The following is a 20,587-nucleotide window of genomic DNA, read 5'->3' on the forward strand; positions in this document are numbered from 1 at the left end:
GTATATGATAATGTGTGTGTGTGTGTGCGCGTGTGCTGTGCAAAGCTTGAGACTCAACATGAAAACTCCATAGTGACCTGTATGGGAGGATAGTTACCATACAGTAAACAATATCCAGACTGAAAAACTGGATTTTAATTTTTATTTTTTTTTAGTTATGCGGAAGTTCGAGCTGAAAGAAGGCGAGATCTTGGCCTTGAAGAGTCATCAATTGAACTGGCATCCTCTTCTCTAAAGGTACCATGTCCCTTCGCAGTTGAATGAGTAGGTGTTTAAACCAAACTGAGTAATTGCTTACCAGTCTTAGGAAAATATCTGTTCTCTCCTCTCCCTCTCCTTTACTCCCATCTCCTTCCAAGCCTTCAGCTGCGTTATGGCTCAGGCAGACCCTGAGAAGTTTTCCACTGCGTGGCTCTAAACTGCCCATCTTGATTCAGGCATATAACTGCAAATTCAGCAGTTGCATTGCTGCTGTTCTGCTATTCATTTTCTTTCTAAGACCATTACTCAAATGATAGGTTAAACCACCTCAGTTCAGAAGCAGAAAAGTAGAGCTGGAGCTAGAGGCTAGATTGCTGTACCTGTTGCCATTAGTAAGGCGCAGAGGATCCGAGCGCAGGGCAGTACCACATGGTACCTGTTTTGTTAATGCCAGCTCGTCACTGATACTCAGAGGAAGATTGGAAGTGAAGGGAAAACACTTACTCTTATTCCAGATTTCAGCTCTGTTTATGCCATTGGGCAGGATCGCATCAAGTGTAGGATTGTGACCAGAGCAATAACTTCCATGGCTTGAATCAGTCTGGCATCCCAGCACACCTGCCCAATTAACAAGGTCATTTTAATTACTTTTAAGTTCTTCCTCTCAGTCGTTTACAAATAAGACCAGTAATCAAAGTAATTGCAAATGGATTGTTGTGTAATTATCATTCCATTAGCCTCATTGCTCTTCAGACATTATTTTATAGAAACCATTTATGGGATGTATAGGGGAAGCTGTCCCAGAGACCTTTTGCACTTGAGCAAGGACCAAGACGGTCCTCTGCAAACAGGTGGTCCTCTGTCACCACAGCACACTTCTGTGTCTTTTTCCCCTTTCTACATGATAGCTGAGATATTTTTCTGCAGACCTTAAGCTGCGTCTGTTGGTGTAAGGCAGCTGGAGGAGAGGCAGAGGGATCACTCCCATTGCTTGATCTTCTGGAGGGGAGTGGGAAGCTGGGGAGCTCCCTGGGAGGCGTGGGGAGGGTGGTGGCACAGCCCACGTCGTCACCCACGTCCTGCAGGTGAAATGGTCTCCTACTACCCAATGCTTATGGGCTGTTTGCCACAAACCATCTGCCAGGTGGCATCTGTCATTTTGGTGTGACAGCTCCAAAGCCGTTAATATTCACTAGCTTAGGCTGTTCCCCTCTGCGGATGTGCTGCCAGGTTCCTGCCTAGAACAGCCTGCTGGGAGCGACTGCTCCCCAGGGAGCGGCAAGCGGGGTTGCAGCTCTCGGCATCGCTCCGGTACCTGTCCCCCGCTGTAGGTTCTCCTAGGGCTGCAGCTGATGTCCCCGTGCCACTGCTCCATGTCCCTTCCCAGCCATCTCTCTCCATCTCTGCAATGGATAAAACCATTCCCCAGCCAGCCCCGCCTGCCACCTTCATTCGTTACCTCTGCCAGCACTCCCCAGAGTGCCACGGCCAACAAACTGTGACATCCCTGAAGAAATCAGGCAGAAGGAACCTAATATAAAAGCATATTTCCATTTGCACACAACTCCGTGGGCAGGAGAGCGGGAGGGTAGCACGCCAGAGCATGGGGCACGGGCAGCAATCCCCATGGCATTCACCCGACGCGCGGCGCGTGTCCCCCACTGCCGCTCGCTGCCGTCAGACGGGTGTGCTGGGACAGAAATGCGTGGCATCACCCCAAAGCCAGCAGCGGCTGGGGTGCGATCCTGAGGGTCCTGTCTCCACGGGGATACCCAAAGGCGTCAGGGTGGACATTGAGGGGCAGACCAAATACTGAACCAGGGTTTGGCGGTGTGGTGCTGCAGTGCCGGCCCTCTACGCACCCAGTCTGTTAGTTTTCTCTGCCAATAAGCGGTCAGGGAGGTGGAGGTCCCCTCTAGCACCGTCCTCTCCTGCTGACGGTCTCACCGCTTGTGCTTCGCTCCCCGCAGAGCCACAGCAGCTACCTGGACGTGGGACAGTGCGGCAGCAGCCAGGACGCCAGCCGGGAGGGAGTGTCACTGTCATCCCACAGCTCCCGGCGCTCCTCGCACACCGCCCTCTCCGACTCCGCGTGTAGGTGCCAGCGCGGCCGGGGACAGCCCAGCGCGGGGGCGAGGAGCGGGCTGGAGGGCAGAGCAGCCTCCAAAATCCTGGGGTTCAGCTGGGAGTGACCGAGTCAGGGTGGGAGGGGGGTGCTCAGCACCAGGACCGACGTACTGTGCTGTAACAAGTTATGGTAGGGCAGCAGAGCCGCGGCCACGTGCTGTCTTCTCCCTCTTAGCCCGCTGCCAAGGCGAGAGCAGCTTTCCCCCCATTTGCTACCACCTAAGGGCTGTGGTTGTTTGCTGTGGCTCAGGGGACAGAAGGTGACTCGCTAAGCCGAAGCAATTTGATTGAGCCCCGAACCTCACTGACAAAACTTTTATTATGGGGTAGTTTGGTCCCTGATGATAAACCCCTGCAGAAGGAGCGCAGAAGGCTGCCTGCCTTGCTGGCAGCTTCGTGCCAGCTGCCACGAGTGTCCCCCCTGCCCTGGGCACAGTAGCGGGGTGACCGCAGTGCCCGTGTGGGGCCGTGGGTAGGAGCCAGCTCGGGGCTTTTCTTGAAATACTTGCCAGGGGAGCGTGGGAGAGCTAATCTAGACACGCATGGAGGGAAGGCTGAAACAGGGTGTTAGCGTCAGAAGGGAACCCCGCGGGTCAGGCGGAGAGCCAGAGGGACCACGGAGGGGCAGTTTGGGGACCCAGTTTGGCAGCGTTTGGGTCGCTGCTCATCTGCGTACGCAGAGATCAGGCTTAGCCAGGGTACCCAGGCACGGGTCCGCCATATCACAGTAAACCATCTCTTTTCCAGCCACGTCGTCCATGCGACACACGGACACCAGCACGCCCACCCAGCCGTCGGTGCCAGGGGGGCAGACGGAGAAGGCAGCCCTACGGCTGGCATCTGCTGGGAGCGCTCAGGTCAGTGGTTCCTGTGAGCAAAAGCCTTTCTGATGCCGTAAAGAAATGAGCTTGACAAACCTTGATGTCGCCCTCAGAGAGGCTGGATCCCCACCTCTGAGTGTGCTGGGCCTGAGCATGGGATTTCCCTCAGCCGGGGGGAATGCTGCTGGCCGGCAGAGCCGGTGGAGAGCTGCTAGAGAGCTGCTAGAGGCTCCTCTGCTGCCTCCTTTCAGGATTCAGTTTGCCCCTCCAGGCCAAATGCCTTCTCACACTGTGAGCCCGCTTTTCTTGGGCCATGAAATGGCCTTTATCCAAAAATGGATGCTGACACCGAGGATTTGCAATTAGCAGGGGGCATGCAGGAGCTTAAATTCTCCCTTCAGACTCATCCTCGGATCTCCACGTGGAGTTGTCTAATTCCCTGCACTTGTTCATCACTGGCATGAGCCGGTATCGCACCAACTCTGCACCAGAGGTGCTATGGACCTACAGTAAGGCAAAGTTTTCATTTCTAGGCCATAGCAACTCCTCAAGCCCCTGCTGAACACCTCACTCAGCATCCCGTGGCTCAGCCAGCAGTCCCCTCTCAGCACGCTGTGATGGTACGTGGTTTATTTTTATTAAATGCACTGGCATGGCCAGTCAGCGGGGCAGACTCGGTGGCTCTGGTTCACTGCTCTTACCTCCTTGCTGGCTGGTCCCAGTGTGGAGGCAAGGTTTCAGTGCCCTTTCTGTTGCTGTTACTGAGAGATACCTGCAACCAAATTATTGCAACCACTTACTTCAGCAAGGAGACAGAGCAGGTAGGACACCCAAGGAAATAGCTTAGAAGAAGGTTTACACTTGTGACAACCATTGGGGGCTGCTAAAGGCTCATCTTTGAATTGCTAGCAACTAACTGCAGGCTGATACGGTGCTGAAGAGCTTTATTGCCCTGGTAGAGGAAGGGGATGTCATGGAAGGTTTGAGTTAGGCCAGAAAAAGAAAAACACCACAAGAAAAATGTGGGAGTCATAAACTGTAACTATGAGGCCCATCCCCACAGAGCTTTGAGGTCAGTGTAGTAAACATTCAGGCTATAATACAGGGATTGAAGACGGCCAAGGTAGGTGTGAAGGATGGGTCCCAGGGTGGGATTACAACCTAACCTGGGCCTTTGGCAAATATAATCAGCAGCACAACTGAAAGCCCAGCCTGGAGGTGTGGCAAGGGTTAGCATGTGGGGGCTGCCACAAAGCACAGGTGGTCCAAAATCAGCAGGGTGTCACACTAAAGGGCCAGAGGAGCCCTGTGCACAGACACCACATCTGCGCAAAAATTTAACGGACCAAGATCTGGAGTGAGGCACTGAGTATGAGCCAGTTGTGCTGCTGCTCTGCAAGTACAGGGGTACTTTCATTAAATATGCAATTGCCATTTTTTCTCAGCATCATATTTTCTATGGCAAAAGCTGGAAAGCAGTCGTTTTTCTGAAGCCAGCATCACTATGAATGTGAGTAGCAGGACTGGTCCTACCCCATGATCTTGTTCTCTGTTCTCCGCAGCCAGTGTACCATTTCCCAACCCAGCTGGGGATGATGCATCAGCTGAAAGAGCAGCTGGAGGAGAGGACACGCATACTGCAAGCTGACATCAAGACGCAGCAAGAAGAGCTCCACGTCATCAAGGAGCAGCTCCAGCTCGTGCAGGACTCCAACCTGCAGGTACCCCCTGCCCCCGGGGTTCCCAAACCCACAAACCATTTGCTTTTCCTTTGAGCACGCAGATCGGCAACAAAATTGTCAGTGGCAAAAGCATTTAGAAATGAGCTCTGGATAAATCGGTAGTTTGGTCTCAGATGTGGAAGTACCGTCTCCCGAGAGATGAGTGGCGTCACTATCTGCTTAAGTATTGAATCAGTAATTTTCATGATTTAGAAAAAATCAATCCCAAACTAATCCGAAGTCCCGCCTGCACAAAAAGCTTGGTGGTTCGGTGGCTGGTTAGTGCTGCTGGATCCCCAGGGCCATTCCTGCAAAATGCAACAGGTGTAATGGAGCTGGAACAGTCGTGGCTCTGAATAAATACTTGGGCAAAAGCTAACACTTGATTTTCTATTATTCATGGTTCACTTTGCCCCTGGATTTAGAGATGTTGCTGCTGCGGTGTTATATATGTTGATAGAGACAGCCTGGGAGCCGGAGACGTTCTCTCTCAGGCAGTACAACCACCGTATGAGCTGCAACAACTCACGTATCTCTTTTTCTTAAAGATGCTGATGCAGCAGCCGATCCCCATCGTCTTTAACAACGTGCAGCACCCGAGCCCCAGGAGGCTGCCGCCGCCGGGGACGCCCAGGCAGACCACAGCCAAGAAGTCACAGCAGCAAGGCCTTATGGAGACGAAGCACTACTGTGGCACCCACCTGCCACCACCGCGCCAATTCCTCAGGGACCCCCGTGGCACGGCCGCCCAGGTCGCTGGCTGCTTCCTTGTCTTCATCGTCCCCTTTCCTGGCTTTTTCAATACTTGTCTGCCATGTCCCCCCTCCCCGCGGTCCCGCGCATCTCCTCCGTGCTGGTTTTACTCCGTAACTGGCATTACAAAATTTGTGTTGAGAGTCAGTTGCAAACTGTAAAAACTGTAAAAACTGTAAAAGCGGTAAAAACTGCAACTGTAAAATAAAAGCCAGGTAGCCTAAAAGCACTAAAACCTGAGGACTGCTGGAGCCATCCTGGTGACCAGAGAGGAACTGAGTGGGAGGTTTGGGCTCTCATTCGCTTCTGTTTGCGATTGCAACATGACGCTCGTTCGTAGCCAGTGAGAGTTGTGACTTTGTAACATGGGGAAGTAGGCATAATTTTAAAACATTAATTTTCTTCTGCCTGAGAAGTCTTGGAAGGCAGCTTTGAAAAACAAGTTTGTCATCACTAGACCTAAATCTGCTATATAGGTGGTCACATCTCTTTGGGAAAGAGTTAAGGTGTCCAAAAGCAAAAAAGACCAAAACTACTGCTTTAAAGGACAGATGAGACTCTTTCCTTGGGGACATCAGATTTGCACTCCTCCTCCCCTCTTAAGCTGGTCTCTTCTCCCTTGAGCCTTGCATGCCCTTACCCTTGTATTCTGATTTCTCAAGAGACCATCTGCTCCTACCGCTGGGGATGCCAGCACCTGCCATGCAGGGGCAATAAATACAAACAGGCTGGTTGTGCTGTTCCTACTGCTCCTACTGTTCCTACTGCTGTGTTCAGGGAGAATATCCTTCTGTTCCTTCTTTTCCCATCTGCATACTGGAAGTAGTTATTTTAGCCTTCTATTAGGGAGCTTTAAAAACTTACGTGGGTATCTATGTCTTCATTTCAGGTACAGCAGCAGCAGCAGCACCTAATGAGAGGAAACCAAGCCCAGCAAACGTGTCTGCCGGGGCAGACGAGCATTTCAGTGCCCCTCTACAACAACCCCGTGGTGTTTTCACAAACGCATCCCATTACAGTGGCTGCACAGATGCCGACTGACGGCAGCGACAGGCAACCACAGTCTGACTACAGCCAGGACAGGAGCCTCAGGTACGAGCACAGCCGTGATTGATAGAAAATAGCAATACCTGGGCGGCGGGGAGGGCAGGCACATCTGGGCTCAGGGGGCCGATGCTGTCTGGGTGCCACAGCAGCGGCGTCGGGATGGTCCCTCCTGCAGAGGCCTGGCTTAGCGTGAGCCCGGAGTGCGTGCGAGCAGGGTGCTGTGCACGCCATGCCGTGCCCTCAGGGGCCTGAAATCCTTTTCTCTCCATATTTCCATAAATTGTCCATGTAGCTCAGTAACCTTTGGACATCTGCTGCTGTCAGAGGGAGTGAACAGGAAAAACTAGCAGGGACAGCCTTTCCCAGACCTGTGTCTGCTTGCTCTGAAGCTCCAGAGTGTCTTTTCTCCAGCAAGGACAAGTGCCATGGCAAAGACATTTTTCTTTTATACAACACTGGAAACGTATAAAACATATACAACAGCCCCAAACTATTCAACCACCTTTCAGGGAGGTGTCTGCAGACACTACCTCCAGGATCCAGCCGTTTTGAAATATTGTGTAAGGAAACAAGATAAACCCTAGAGGTCTCACCATCTATAAAACATATTTCTTACATGAAGGATTTAGCGAGTTTCAGCTCACGTCTGCGAGTGCATTAGAGAAGGTGATAATAAGCATCCTATTTCCCTAGCTTTTTTCAGGGTGATGGTTTGCATGCTTTCAGGGAGGATTTTCAGGGATTTGTTTCTAGAGACTGACAGTCGGGAGTTTGGACCTCTCCCTTCCCTGACCGTCCTCTGTTTTTCCTCCACCGCAGGATGCTGTTGGATCAGTCTATCCAAGCCGTGATGCCCGCCGCCAACAGCAGTGGCCAGTCCACGCAGAGCAGTGCCGGCAGGCAGCAAGGAAAGTGAGTCTTTGCTGGCCCTTATTTGCATGCAGAGTTTTAGCAGGGCACTTTATGGTGCTGACAATTACTTTGAAAAACTTGTACGTGATCACAAACACAACCAGTCTCAGTCTTAAAAGAAATGAAAGCTCAGCTAGTTAGGAGAAAAAGTAATGAGACTATTTTTTAATTACAAAGAACTTTATGATAACTAAAATGCTTTGAAAAAATATTTTTAAAACTGTTTTCTGGCTTTTGCAAATCTTAAAATGCCTAATCAAGTCATGGAGGAGATGTTCAGCCTTAAAAACCTTAATCGTCTGCAGTTCCAGTCCATGCTTGATGGGGAGAGGTAAACCTGGGGCCTGCTTTCGCCAGGCTCTGCATGTTTTTGTCAAAACAAACCTTGCTCCAGTCTGGTTCCTGCAGCACTTGGGCTCCCCAGGGCCTGCTCCGGTGGTGGCTCTGGGTTTGGGTTCTCACGCCTTATTTTCCTCCTCGTGGCAGATTCGTTGCAGAGCAGCAGATCTTGCCTCCCCCAATACAGATGCAACCGATCACCTGTAGCACCGTCCGACCTCCAGCCCCGTCGCCCGTTTTCTCCCCGTCTCTGATGATCCCACACGCCAGCTTCACATCCCACCAGGCAAACACACCAGTTCATCTCCACCAGTGGCCACAGCAACAGGTTCAGCAGCACCGTCTCTACCTTCAGGTAAGGGAGCTGGAACAGGTTTGTGAGGATGCACAGGGATGGCTTTGGGGCTCGGTTGGTTTTTTTGAAGAAATGGGGCTTACCTGGCTAATCAAACCTGGTCAGTGCACTCGCACATCCTCCATGCCCATTGCATCTGCGCGTACCCAAGTGCTCAGCCTTTCCAGGCTGGCTCTACACCTGGTCAAGGCCATATTTTCCAACAAACTAACTCAGCTATCACTTACTTAGTGTCCAGAAGAAATAACCAGTTTTTCAAACAGAGCTTGTCATCAAGAGGAGCTCTGGTGGGAATCTTGCTGTAGACGTGAAACATGATAAGGGATAAGCGCTTCTGAAAACATGCCTCCTGCGGTTATGTCTCAGCATAGCAAGGTTTATTATCAGCTGCCGTCACTGCTTGCTTTTAATAAATGGGTGTTTCACAACACAAATCTCTGGAGAAGGTGATTTTGGTTTTTCAAAGCACAGCTTCATCAGTGCATGCCAAACCAATGATGCTGCCAAGGAGAGGGGTTGTTGAAACTAATAATTAATTAGTAACACACTCTCCAAGACTTGCCTGGTTGGCAGAGGTAAGTTACGGTCCCCCAGGCAAAGGTGGTAGAAAACAAAGCAGGAGGAGTAGGTACAGCTGAAAGTAGCCATGCAGCAGGACTGGATTTAGAGTAAGAAATGAATCATTGTTGTCAGCAAATGTGGACATGAGCTGTCCCCACTTTGGGTACGTGTGCTCACGGGCTGCACTGAGGTCCTGAGGGCTAGCAATGTGGACAGCAGAATGATGATGCTGGGGGAGATAAATAGCTCCAGGGCAACAGAAAACCAGGCTTTGGTGCCACAGTGCCTTTAACAGGGGTGAACCAGCAAGTCCAGGTCTTTGTTGTACCAGCCACAGGGTGGTACATGGACAAGGTTGCTCTACAACCTCTTCGTTGAAGATCCTGAAGATCCTTCCCATGGAAGAAGGAAGTTGCACGTCCTGCAGATTTTACCTCACATCCACGTAGCTTTTGAAGGTCTCCATTCCTGCTGGGCTCCCCATGGGGCTGGTAGGACAGGCAGGTCCTGCTTCCCCTCCATACTCTCCAGGCATTGTTAGTCGTGCTGATAGCACCAGCACCCCAAGCTGCTTGTCCACAACTCGTACCCTCGATGGGTAGGGGTTGCTTTTAGGACTTGGTACTCGCACTCCTGGTTACGAGCCTCAGCATCAGCCCTGCGTCAAGAGAGGGAGCGGATGGGCAATAGGGCAGGTCTGACTTGTTGGATTTGTGTCTCCCGACAGATGCAAGGTCCTGAGCCAGTGCCTGGGGGTCCGACACAGCGCATTTTCCAGCCCCCCCACACCCCGCAGCAGAACCCCCTCAGCTACTTCCTCCACCCACAGCAGCAGAGCCACCATGCGCAGGGCCAGGCCTGCAACCTGCCGGACCTGCCCGAGATGCAGCTGCCCTGAACGCCGGGTCCGGGAGGCAGGGACCACCTTGGCTGCAGCCGCTCGGTGCCCTGGGCACGCGCGGCAGGGAGGACGACGACGTCAGAGCACAGGACAAGTGAGGTCGGGCCCCACGGGGAAGGTGGTGGCTGGAGGGACGGTCCCCGCTGGGGACGGACGGCTCCGGGGGCACCTCGTCGGTTGGGATTTCCACGCAGCCGGTCCGTGATGCTGCTCCGGCAGCCCAGCTCGGTTGCAGCACAGCGGTACAACTGGAAGGCGATGGCTTTCTGGCTGCAGGGAGGTTATTTGTCAGGTCGCCACGATGATTGCATTGCAATGGAGAAAACCCTTTTCCATTCAGGACTTCAACGCTGAAAGTCACTGTGAATTTAAGCCCAGCGTTTGGAGCACACAGACTGTGCCGGTCCGCAGGACACCATTGGATTCCATGTACATAACTCGTTTGGCTGTAGTAGGTCCATTGTGGATTTTTTTCCTTTTTTCTATACCTCACTCCCGCAATTTTTTGTTTTCCAGGAGATTGGATAATGCTGCTAATTTACATAACACCACTTTTGCCTGAATTTCTTACTGTTGTTATACCAGCTCACATCGCATCATGTTTTATTTTGGTTATCAAGTGCAGATAAATTTATATGGTTTTTACTCCCTGTAGCCAAATATTTTTCAGGTTACAGACAAAGAATCCTTACTCGTTCTTTTTTTGGTTGTTTTGTTTCAAGTGATGTAGTTGTATATGTTTCTATACATGAAAACAAACAAACAGGCGTAGAACAGCGTATGACAGCAAACTTTGTGGTTTTGCTAGGTCATGTTTCAATTTGGTGAACCTGAACCGTATGATCACAATGACACAAGCGATGTTACAAGCCCGTAGGGTCAGCAATAAATTGTATTTTTGTAAAATGTCACTTTTTAACTATAAGTTTATATTTATGAATTGAAAAACCAGTTTATTCTTCAGTGGGTGTATAATTAAGTGTCCCTACTGTTTGTGTCTTTCCAAAGGAAAAATGAAAAATGTACATTTTTGAGGCATTAGTAGCTGAGTACTAACTTTGGGCGCTGTTAGAGCCCAAACGTAGGAGATGGGTTAGGCCATTACTATAAGCTTTGCAAGAAAATGGTTAGGACCAGGTCCATCCAGCAGCAAAGCTCCATCTGGCAGTCAGAGCAAGGTTTAGGGATGGGTTAGTTCATAACCTCTGTCGAATCCAAGCAAAGGGCGCTTTTTTTTTTTTGCCTTTTTTTTTTGGGCATTTGTTTGCTTTTTTCTTGTGCAAGCTGCTTTCTCGGCTCTTTGCAGCACCGCAGCAGCTGGACGCTGGTGCTTACTGACGGAGCAGCCTTTGGCACAAGCAGCCCCGTGTTTCCAGAAAAGGGGGGAAGTGGGAAAGTTCGCATGCAAAAAAACTGGGTATAGTTAAGGGTACATATATCTATAGCTAGAGATACCTAACACTGTAGATATAGCTACAGAGATATAGCTAGCTAGCTAGCTCACTTTCCCCCACCAGCCCCTTTCCCCCACAGCTCACTTTCCCCTCCCAGTTTTTCTGCACTGCAGCACTGGGAGGATTTCGTTAGCTTTGGGGCCAGGCATGAGCGCATGGGCTCGGTAGCGTGGGGGCAGAAAAACCTGACTGTGTCAGCCTGCCTGAAACAGATTGCGGCAGCCCGAGTTTCCCAAACAGGAGCGCGACAGAGCTGCCCAGACGTGGTTTTGGCTGCAGCCTTCCTGCTGCCCGGACGGTTGCACCGTGACTCACCGCCTGTCCTGGCCGTGCCCCAGCCCATTGCACAAGGGGCTCTTTCCCACCCACGGGGTTTTCCAGGGGAAGGGGACGGGGTTTTGCTGTGTCGCATTGCCCGGGGCGGTGGTGGGAGACAGGCTGCTGGAGCAGGGTGCACCCGCGGCAGCCGGCAGCTTTTGTGGGGCCGGTGCAAGGCACTGGGCTGCTGTGGTGTTTTGGCCGGGGCAGGGGTGGCCATGCAAACAAAAGCTGTGCGAGCCCCTGGCTTTCCACAGGCCCCCTCCCTTGGCAAAAGCATCGGCATGGGTTGGCTTTGGCTGGGGCGCTTGGGCGCGCACCTCCCAGGGATGCCAGCAGTGATGGGTTGCAGAGCCGGCGGAGGGGAGGTGCAGCCTCCTGGCCATGAGCAGTGTTTTGGGGAGCACAGCGGGCCATAGCACAGAGCCGAGGAGGTGCCCAGCAGCCCTTACCCCTGGGGTTACAATATCGGGGCTAGAGCCTTGCGAGTGCAGCCCCTGGCTGGGACCCAGCCCAGCTGGCACACACAGCCCCGGGCACCGCGGTGGCTGAGCAGCGGCTCTGGGGCACAGCCTGAACTGCCCCATGTCAAACCCCTACCAGTAACCGTGGCTACAGCAGGTCCATGGGCCCGGCCGTGCTGTGGGGCGTGGAGCGCCTGCCCCTGGGTACAATCTGGAGCTGGACTAGTCACAGCCTCAACACTTGGCTCTCAGAGCCCGAGTCCCAGGGAGAGCGTGGGGGTCTTTCCTGCCCCAGGCGGTTTGTGCTGCAGCGTCACGTGGGGCTGAAGCAAGCGCCAGCATGGAGCCTTTCATTTAGGAAATTTTTTTTTTTTCTTTAAAGCACTATTACTTTTAGGGTCCCCCCTGCCCATCTCAAGACAATAGGGTTGCTCATGAGGTTGGGGCAGGAGGGGTTGCTCTATTTTTGGGGTTGGTTTGTGGGGTTTTTTCCCCCCTAAGCTTGGCATATAATGTTAGCAGGGAGGCAGACACACACGCATTCATGTTAGGGAGCCACTACTGTACACGGTTTGTGGCCCAGTGTGGCTGGCAGGAGGGAAAGGCCGTGCATTTCCCGGTCTTGCCCGTTAAACCTGCATCGCCCCAACACACCACCATGGCTGCTCTGCAGCGTCCCATCACCGACCATGAGCCCAGACATGGCAGGTGTCAATCAAATGTATCTCGGAGGTGGTGGTGGTTGGGGTCAGGGGCTTAGGGGGTGGGGTGTTTTTAACAGGGCTTGGTAGGGAGGTAGCCAAGGCAGAGGAGTTTTCTGGCATTGCTGTGGCTTTGAAAGCAAGTCCAACAAAAGGCGGCTGGGAAGGGGTTTGGGGAGGGGGCGGTGGGTGTGCCAGCGGGGGCTGTGCCATGGACACAGCCCTTCCAATGATGGCTGCACAGACAGGGAGGGCTGGGGGTGGGATGTGGCACCGCTGCCCCTGCTCGCAGCCTCTCGGCGAGGAGCACAGGAGGTTTGCAAGGATGTTTACACGTTAGATTGGCCTTGCTAAAACAAGAGACCTAAAACGCACTTTACCATGCGCCCCCCATTCCCAGTGTGCACCCCAGCCGCCAGCCTAGCTGCTGGCGGGCGGTGGGTGGCTGCCTGGTCCCCGGCGCTGCCTCACGGGTAGAGCCGTGTTTTCCAGACATGCTCCAAAGGACAAAATCCCACAGTCCCTTTTTTGGGGCTTGCTTGGTCCCTGCTCAGGCTGCCTCCAGGCTGGGGGAAGGCTGAGTCAGGGCCATGGGATTTTTGCCTTATATTGTCACTCACTCTCAAAAAAATTATGAATAAATAAATCTCTTTATTCAGGTTGATTTGTATTTGTTTACCTTGGTGTTAGCTCTGACCTGTGTTTTTAGGACCCATTTGGAATTGAGGGTTGCTGGTGGGTTTGGTTCACACACCCCCAGGTGCTTACAAGAAAACACAAGCGTGACTTGTTGGTGACAAGCAGAGGGTAGGAACGTGACCGATGCCGCCTGCGTCGGGGTTGGGCTCCAGTGTCAGTGTCAACCTATTAGTCATTAACGTTCTGAGGCTTTCTAGTACACAAGCACCTACATACTATCTCTCTCTATATATATATAGATATACAAATACATGTATTTTTAATATACATATATATGTATGTATGTGTATATCTATACATAAATATATATATATAGGCCACACAATTCCAGACCTCTGAAAACACAGGCAGCTTTAATTAAGTCTTGCACTTTTAGCATATTTGTACATATAAGCTAAAGCCTGGTGGGTATAATCAGGCTGGTTTGACAAACACAGTGAAAAGTTCCTGTATATATTGTATATACTCCGTGTAAAAAAAAAAAAAAAGTAAATAAGAAAAAATCTTAGAATTGAGTATAGATCTTGGTTTATTTTATATGATGTTGAATATAGATACATTTATAAATGTTGCTATTCTTAAAAGTATTTTGTAATGGGAAAAAGGAAGTGTCTTATGAAGATGAACAGTAAAGATTTTATTCTTGTCTTGAATCTATGTCCCTGCACAGCTCCATTGAATGGGAGCCTGTGCATTTTGACAAGCTTTAAACAGATTGTACATAGTATTTTAAAAAAAAAAAAAAAGGAAGAAATAAAATAATACTTGTAAGACCTCTTACACAGTATGTGCTGTTGTTATTCCCTGGGTAGTATGGGTCTGTTGGGGCTCAGAACCTGCTCCTCGCCCTCCAGGAGGCACAAGAGCAGCAGCATCGCGTATACATGCGTATAAACAGCTGAAGGGATGGGGCTCAAGATGGAGACTGGGATTTCCATGACCAGGGCCAGAAGCAATAGGGGCAATGCATAAATTAGAAAGAACAAGGCATCTGAGTCAGTGCAGACATGTCTGCACACTGTAAATGCTTTACTAAACAAGTAACAGTACTCTTCCTGGGCTAACTCACTTGCTGTATTGGCAGTGAAGCAAGCTCAGGCTGTATGCAAGGCTAAACTAGTCCCAGGCTTCAAATTCTGGGTCTCCTCTTCATTTTTCCTCCACCTCTGGGGAGGCTGGTGTCCTAGCATGGTTTTTGGCTTGGTCCTTGCTTTGGAAAGCACTGACTAAACCTGGCTTTAACATGACCAATGCTCTTGAAGGAACTGCTGAAACAGTCCATCATGAGAAATAACAGTGCCTCAAACACAGATATTTTTATTTTTTCTTAGGCGAAACAAATTTTTATTTAACATCCCATTTGTCTTACAGTACTTCTGCATACAATACATTGTATAAAAAGCCAACCTGCCAACACAAATGTGTTGCCTTCTTGGTAAAGTGACAAAGCTATAGCAAAAGAAAGACAAAATAGCCTATTTTTCTGGAAACAAATTGGAATATTTCTTTTTGTTTTAGTCCAGATAACAACTGCAATTGCAATCAAGAACCTTGTATGGTACAACTGGATGAGAAACTTCTAGTAAAATCAACACACAGCTATTTCTTAGTCACTGTGGTAGCAAACTCTTCTAAAAATACATTATTATCTAACCATTAGAGTGATGAACCAGTGGCTTGTTTTAGGAATGGACGGAAACACAGAGTGCTTTCTCTGAATCACATGGCAGCGACCATTTCCATGTCCCAGGAAAGGCTACCGATTGAATTACAAGCAGTTCTCCTCCATGGCAGAAAGGGCTCGTATTTTTATTACTATTAGCTAAGCTATTCCCTCACCTCGTGCGTTCAAGCCCTGAACTCGGCGCACAAAGCAGTCGCGCAGCCAGCTCCTCGTGGTGGTCAGGGCTGCCACAGGGAACGGCGACAGGCTCCCCGAGCAGCACGCTCCGTAGTGCAAGACCGGGGGAACGTCGCAGCCCTGCTGGCCATCCCCCGGGCTAACGATTATGTTTGACAAAAGGCATTTTATGTGCATAGCAACAATAATAATGGCCCAGCCACTAGAAAGGACTGTGCGGCGTACGCTAACAGCCACTGAGAGCGTTTCAGGGTAAATAACCATGGCATAGCTGCCAAGTCACACTGGTGACACTGCAGCAGGTAGTGCAATTTTAAAACTGCATAAACAGTGTCACTAGTTTTAGCAATCTGTATCCTACCGATGACTGTCTATTTTTGTACTGAATGATGCACATTCATTTATTTCCTATGACTGAACCGAAAAAATTAAAAGATAACTTTATGAAAACTGTTACAGAAAAGGAATAACATAAGGTACGTGAAATGACACATCAGTACTCACTTAACCGCGCTGCTTCCTGTTGGTGAATGAACAGTTCAAAGTTCAAAAACACTTCTAAGAACTTCCAAGTTACAATTTGAATGGAAAGTCCCCCCCTTGGGAAGGAGCTGAGTAATTCTGGGTCAGACTCTCTGCAACCACCAGACTCCTTGCTAGCACTTCTGCTTAATTCCCAGCTGCATGTGGCAGCTGACCTCCTGCAACAGAAGTGTGCACGCCCGCAGCGTCCTAATGCAATGTGATGTGAATCTGGGTTCATCTTTGCATCACCAAGAACTTCAGATGGCCAAAAAGCTGGATCGCATGGGGATCTCTGTCCCCGACTATGCAGAGCTTTACAGGGAAGGGACTGAAGAGAGGGAAAGGGCTTCTATCGCTCTAGCTCCCCCAATCCCAGCTAAGCCTGCACATATTTGTTAGCCAGCCCATCTCCACAGCAGGAAAGGGAAGGAAAGGAGCTAGACACTAACGCCAGAGTTGCTCTGTCTCAAGCAAAGCACAGGTGTCCCTCAATGCTATGGCACACTGTGGAAGCAGCCCAGCAAACGCACCTCTGGGTCACGCTCCTTGGAAACTGCTGGCATTTGCTACTTGTAGATCTCCCCTAAGGATCAGCCTGTGATCCGCAGGCTGCAAAAGGAAGAAGCTGCCAGTTAGGCAGTGGCCCGAGTGCTGCCAGCCTGCTGGAAGCGACCTTGCCCCACCCTCCGTCCTGCTGAGGCCGGACGCCTGGCCACTCTGACTAGTCTTGCTGGATCAACCTGCAGGCGTATTACAGGAACGATTTAAAGACATTACCCTTTTTGGGAAAAAATATAAACAAACTGAACAGAAAATCCATGCAGTTAATAAAAGTTTGCGTTCCCCTACACACCCTAACGTCTCACCTTAAATCTACTTTTTTTTATATATATATATATATGCTGGTAATCTCTCTTTATACATAGATATGATAGCTGACAAGCTACTACATAATTGGTAACGGCTCTACAGTCTCAGGATTGACACTAATGGAACATGGTATTTTAAAAAGGTGCTCAGTTTTGCATAACCAAACCAAGTAATGTCACAAGGCTATTGTATTTTGCAGGTTGCTTCAGCACAGTCTCCTGGACTTAGATCTTAACATCTTGGCTCTCAACCAAAAAATGTCATTAAGACTTTCATATCTCTGTGCTACCTTGCTTAGCAAATACTTCATAGCTTTGACTACTTCTTGAAATTAACAATATCCATCATAAACCTACAAAAGCTTTTTGGATGGGCAGCTGCATCTATTTTCATGGGGCTCCATTAATTTCAGCACAGCTATTTGCAGAAGAATTACTCACTGAGCAAACCTTATCTGAGTACGTCCTGGACTAGAACAGCAATATCATCTGCTTTGTATTTCTAAAACAACATTAGGAAAACAGTGAGTAAATACATTTTAAAAGTAACACTGTGTTGCCCTACTTTGCCTCAGAAACATATCCATATGAATGAATAAATTAGTTTTTTTATTTTATGCATAAAAATACAAATCAGTATTATATTGTATCAAGTGTAATTACTTTGTGAAGGCTTCTGAAAAAAGCTTCCTCATTTCTCACATATATGATATAGTTTTTGGAGTTACTGTTCATTCAGTAAAGCTTATTTTACATTAATACCTGAGAGTATGGGGGAGAGTAGAAGAAATAATTCATAAATTCATTGCTCCCGATCAAAACTGTATTCTTTAGAAGCAGCATGGGAACTTTAACACCAATTGCAATGATGATATTTCACCAAGTGCTTGTAACACAAGTCAGAATTTCATTTTATTCTTCATTCATATTAGTATTGCAAGAAAAGCCTCAGTGAATTATACCATTCCCATTCTGCTTCTTTACAAAAAACATGCACAGTATAAAAATAATGCTGCTCTGCAGAGAAAGATTGTCATACAGGCTTTAGAAACAGCCATTTTTAACTAGTCTAGCAGAGAGTCCCAGTCTACTTTGTTGTTAAAATACAAGCTCTTCCCTTCCTTCTCTAAACCCATCCTAGCACCAGCTACTGAAGGTTCAAGGTCAACATTTATCAGCATTAACGCTGGCAGAGCTTGCCTCCACAGGATCTTTACTCTATCTTTTTCTATGTATTAAAAATTTCAAGTCAGATTCCACAGGATTTTCTTGTTACCATGAATCCTGGCAGACAGAAAACAGTACAGCAGCAATAATCCAGAGAGCTATAGAAAAGAAAGAATAATTCCTAGGTTGAGGTGTGGACTCAGAGTAGTCAAAGGAGCAACTGCAATCTGTCCCTAGCAGTTCAATAGTCAGCGTTCACCTAACTATGAAGCAGCTAGACACGGTCCGTGCTTGGGCTTTCCAAATGCAAGCAAAACTATAGATTTCATCAACATGCTCCTAAGAAGCCAACAATGGCTCCTCTTGCAAGATGAACGACAACCACCACGTGGTCAGACAGATTTAGCCACTGCTTTCCCTTGATTTCAACAATCTATACTAGCTCTTGCATCTGTGTGCAGCCTGGATGCCCAAACAAGCTTCCATCCTTTTCACCTGTATTGTAGGAGGATTGAAAATAGGAAAGAGAACTCACAGATAGGCTGAGCTAGAAAAGCCGGAAACCAGTTGTTTATTGCAAAAACTGAGACGTGGGCTGGGAGAATGCAGTCTGCAAACTGCTGACGAGGGGCTGGAATCTGCAAGAGTCCAGAACCATTGGTAACACTAAAGCAGAGGAACTGAGAGCAGGGCAACTTTCTCCTCTAACCTCATGCTCTTGTGCCTACCATAGCCTCTATTCTTAGTCTTCATCCTGCTTTGATCCCAGTCCACATGCAAGTTTGGAAATAACTAATTAAACTAACCTGGAAGATCACCTCTAAGCTGTCGATACTCCTTTTAAGTGAAAATGGCTGGAAGTCATTCCTTTTGTCACAGTAATAGAAATGAACCTGGAGAGCACACACTGTAACAGCTGTCATTCAGATAGGTTTGCAATAGGTCACATCCAGTATTTCCAAGCAATGTTGCATATTTTAATAACATGGTAAAGACAGTTTATTATTCAGTCCTTTTTTTGGAGTGAGACTTATGAACAATGCAAGAAAGTGATTGTGCTTCAAACTATTTTTATTTACATTACATACCAGTGATCTGATATTTAAAGCTAACTCTTCAAATGCCATTCCCTATGTAAACACCAGACTCAATTTCCATAGTAACAACCTTAATTTGTAAGCGCTTTATGTGGTTAATTCAGAGTCAAAGGTAAAGAAAATTACACTCTGGTTCTTGCTTTAAGTTGTAAATTTTTAGCACTCTCTATTTTAACTTTTATGTCACGAGGTTTCTCAAAAAATCTCACAAAGGCTGGCTCATTTAATAAGGATGCCAGAATCTGTTCAAAGGCAAAAGACCATTCATGGTTCCCTCTCAAACTCTGTGCTCTACTGCCTTCAGTCTGCTCAGAGCTGCTTTCCTCCTGCCCTTTTCTGGGGATTTCAGCAGGCACCTCCGTAACAGCAACTGGACTTTCGACTGGTGATGTGGGACTCTGCAGTCTTCGCCCAACTTCTTCCATTTTCAGCAGGAGGCTGGTAACCACCGCTATAGCTCGATATAACAGTTCCTCCTCAGGATCCCCATGGAACAGATTGTACAGAGTTTTTGAGAACTGGATGAACTGAGACTACAGAGAGATATAGAGGAGACTATTCAGAGAACAGCAACACAACTGTCCTCTTTCACTACACACTGTGATTCCAATCCAGTGCCTGCTGCTGCTAGGCACCTGGTACAACAACTGCTCTAATGACAATATGGGCGCGGACCAGCCCTGATAAACCTAAGTGTGTCTGAAAGTCCCTCTCTTCATAAGCTTACAGTTACAGCAGTCTAAAAAAAACCACAGTCTAATGATTAATGTGAAGGTCTGAAATTTAAGGGATCCTACAAATCCTTTAGAAAACTACTAACAGGACTTAAAGGATAAACAGCAGTCAAAACCAGACTTAAATAAGACTCAGACAGACAGTTTACCTGATTCATTCTTGGCAAATCCTTAATGTTTTCTTCTTTTTTAAGAAGTTCATCTTGCCATTGCTTCAGATATGCCTGAATATCAACCTTCCCCTTCCCTACTTGACAAAGAGAGACAAAAAAAAGAAAAAAAAAAGGTTAATAAACAAGAATGAAGAGCTTCCCATGAGGGATGATGAGCAAAAGAACTGGCATCCTCAATGTCATTCCTTCGCAATAGAGTGGTGGGGCCAAGGACTAAACAGGATCAGAGTTTCATTACCCTCTCGCCCTCAGGACTATACTTATAAAAGTGGATAGAATGTTAGCACTACGCGAGAGATGACGTTACTCAGTATACTTTGTCACCACACGCTTCCCCAGCTCTGCTCCCTCAAAAGACACACAATTACCCAATGTGTCTCCAGGATTCTTTACCTTTTTCTGGGCTGCTCTTCAAAGAATCACTTTCAAGACTATCCCCAACAGATGAAACTACAGTTTAGGAGGAGAAAAATAAGAAAGAGTTATTTATTTGAGAAAGGAGGACCAATGGTTCATTTCCTTTTATCAAAAATTCCTTCCTTAAGGCGCTAGACCCTCACCGATCCCTATGCTCTCAAGACAGATTAGGCTGAGAAGAAACCACATGGTAAGATTTGTATACCTTCTATAAAAATAGAAGCCATCATGAGGCTGGAGATCACAAAAGAAACTGCAATCAGTTATATCAAGCAAATAATCTTCATAATGTTCATGGCCCGTGTCTTGAACAGTGGTGAGAACAGTACCCACATATTACAGATAAGGTACTTTTGGATAGTTTTTAAAA

The 20,587-nt window shown here is 48.4% G+C and overlaps 2 protein-coding genes across 7 annotated transcripts in view; one reads left to right on the plus strand and one right to left on the minus strand.

Moving 5' to 3' along the window:
• Positions 1 to 12,763, plus strand: part of PASD1 (PAS domain containing repressor 1) — a 56,077-nt gene extending 43,314 nt beyond the window's left edge. For 2 of the 4 annotated variants that reach the window (XM_072876980.1, XM_072876983.1), the window contains 10 exons: positions 156 to 237; positions 2,172 to 2,295; positions 3,076 to 3,185; positions 3,683 to 3,769; positions 4,712 to 4,870; positions 5,419 to 5,622; positions 6,513 to 6,715; positions 7,490 to 7,582; positions 8,069 to 8,276; positions 9,565 to 12,762. In XM_072876980.1, the coding sequence (XP_072733081.1) occupies positions 156 to 237; positions 2,172 to 2,295; positions 3,076 to 3,185; positions 3,683 to 3,769; positions 4,712 to 4,870; positions 5,419 to 5,622; positions 6,513 to 6,715; positions 7,490 to 7,582; positions 8,069 to 8,276; positions 9,565 to 9,735 (1,441 nt within the window). In that variant the 3' untranslated portion in view covers positions 9,736 to 12,762. Of the gene's footprint in view, positions 1 to 155; positions 238 to 2,171; positions 2,296 to 3,075; positions 3,186 to 3,682; positions 3,770 to 4,711; positions 4,871 to 5,418; positions 5,623 to 6,512; positions 6,716 to 7,489; positions 7,583 to 8,068; positions 8,277 to 9,564 lie in introns of all 4 variants that reach the window. The other 2 variants (XM_072876981.1, XM_072876982.1) reach the window with 2 other exon arrangements.
• Positions 12,764 to 14,518: 1,755 nt separating this feature from the next.
• Positions 14,519 to 20,587, minus strand: part of TBC1D8B (TBC1 domain family member 8B) — a 43,990-nt gene continuing 37,921 nt past the window's right edge. For 2 of the 3 annotated variants that reach the window (XM_072876537.1, XM_072876539.1), the window contains exons 19-21: positions 20,194 to 20,250; positions 19,777 to 19,877; positions 14,519 to 19,426 (exon numbers count right to left, since the gene is read on the minus strand). In XM_072876537.1, the coding sequence (XP_072732638.1) occupies positions 19,016 to 19,426; positions 19,777 to 19,877; positions 20,194 to 20,250 (569 nt within the window). In that variant the 3' untranslated portion in view covers positions 14,519 to 19,015. The remainder of the gene's footprint in view (positions 19,427 to 19,776; positions 19,878 to 20,193; positions 20,251 to 20,587) is intronic. The other variant, XM_072876538.1, reaches the window with a different exon arrangement.

The sequence above is a fragment of the Ciconia boyciana genome, chromosome 12, assembly GCF_034638445.1.
Source record: "Ciconia boyciana chromosome 12, ASM3463844v1, whole genome shotgun sequence".
Taxonomy (NCBI): domain Eukaryota; kingdom Metazoa; phylum Chordata; class Aves; order Ciconiiformes; family Ciconiidae; genus Ciconia; species Ciconia boyciana.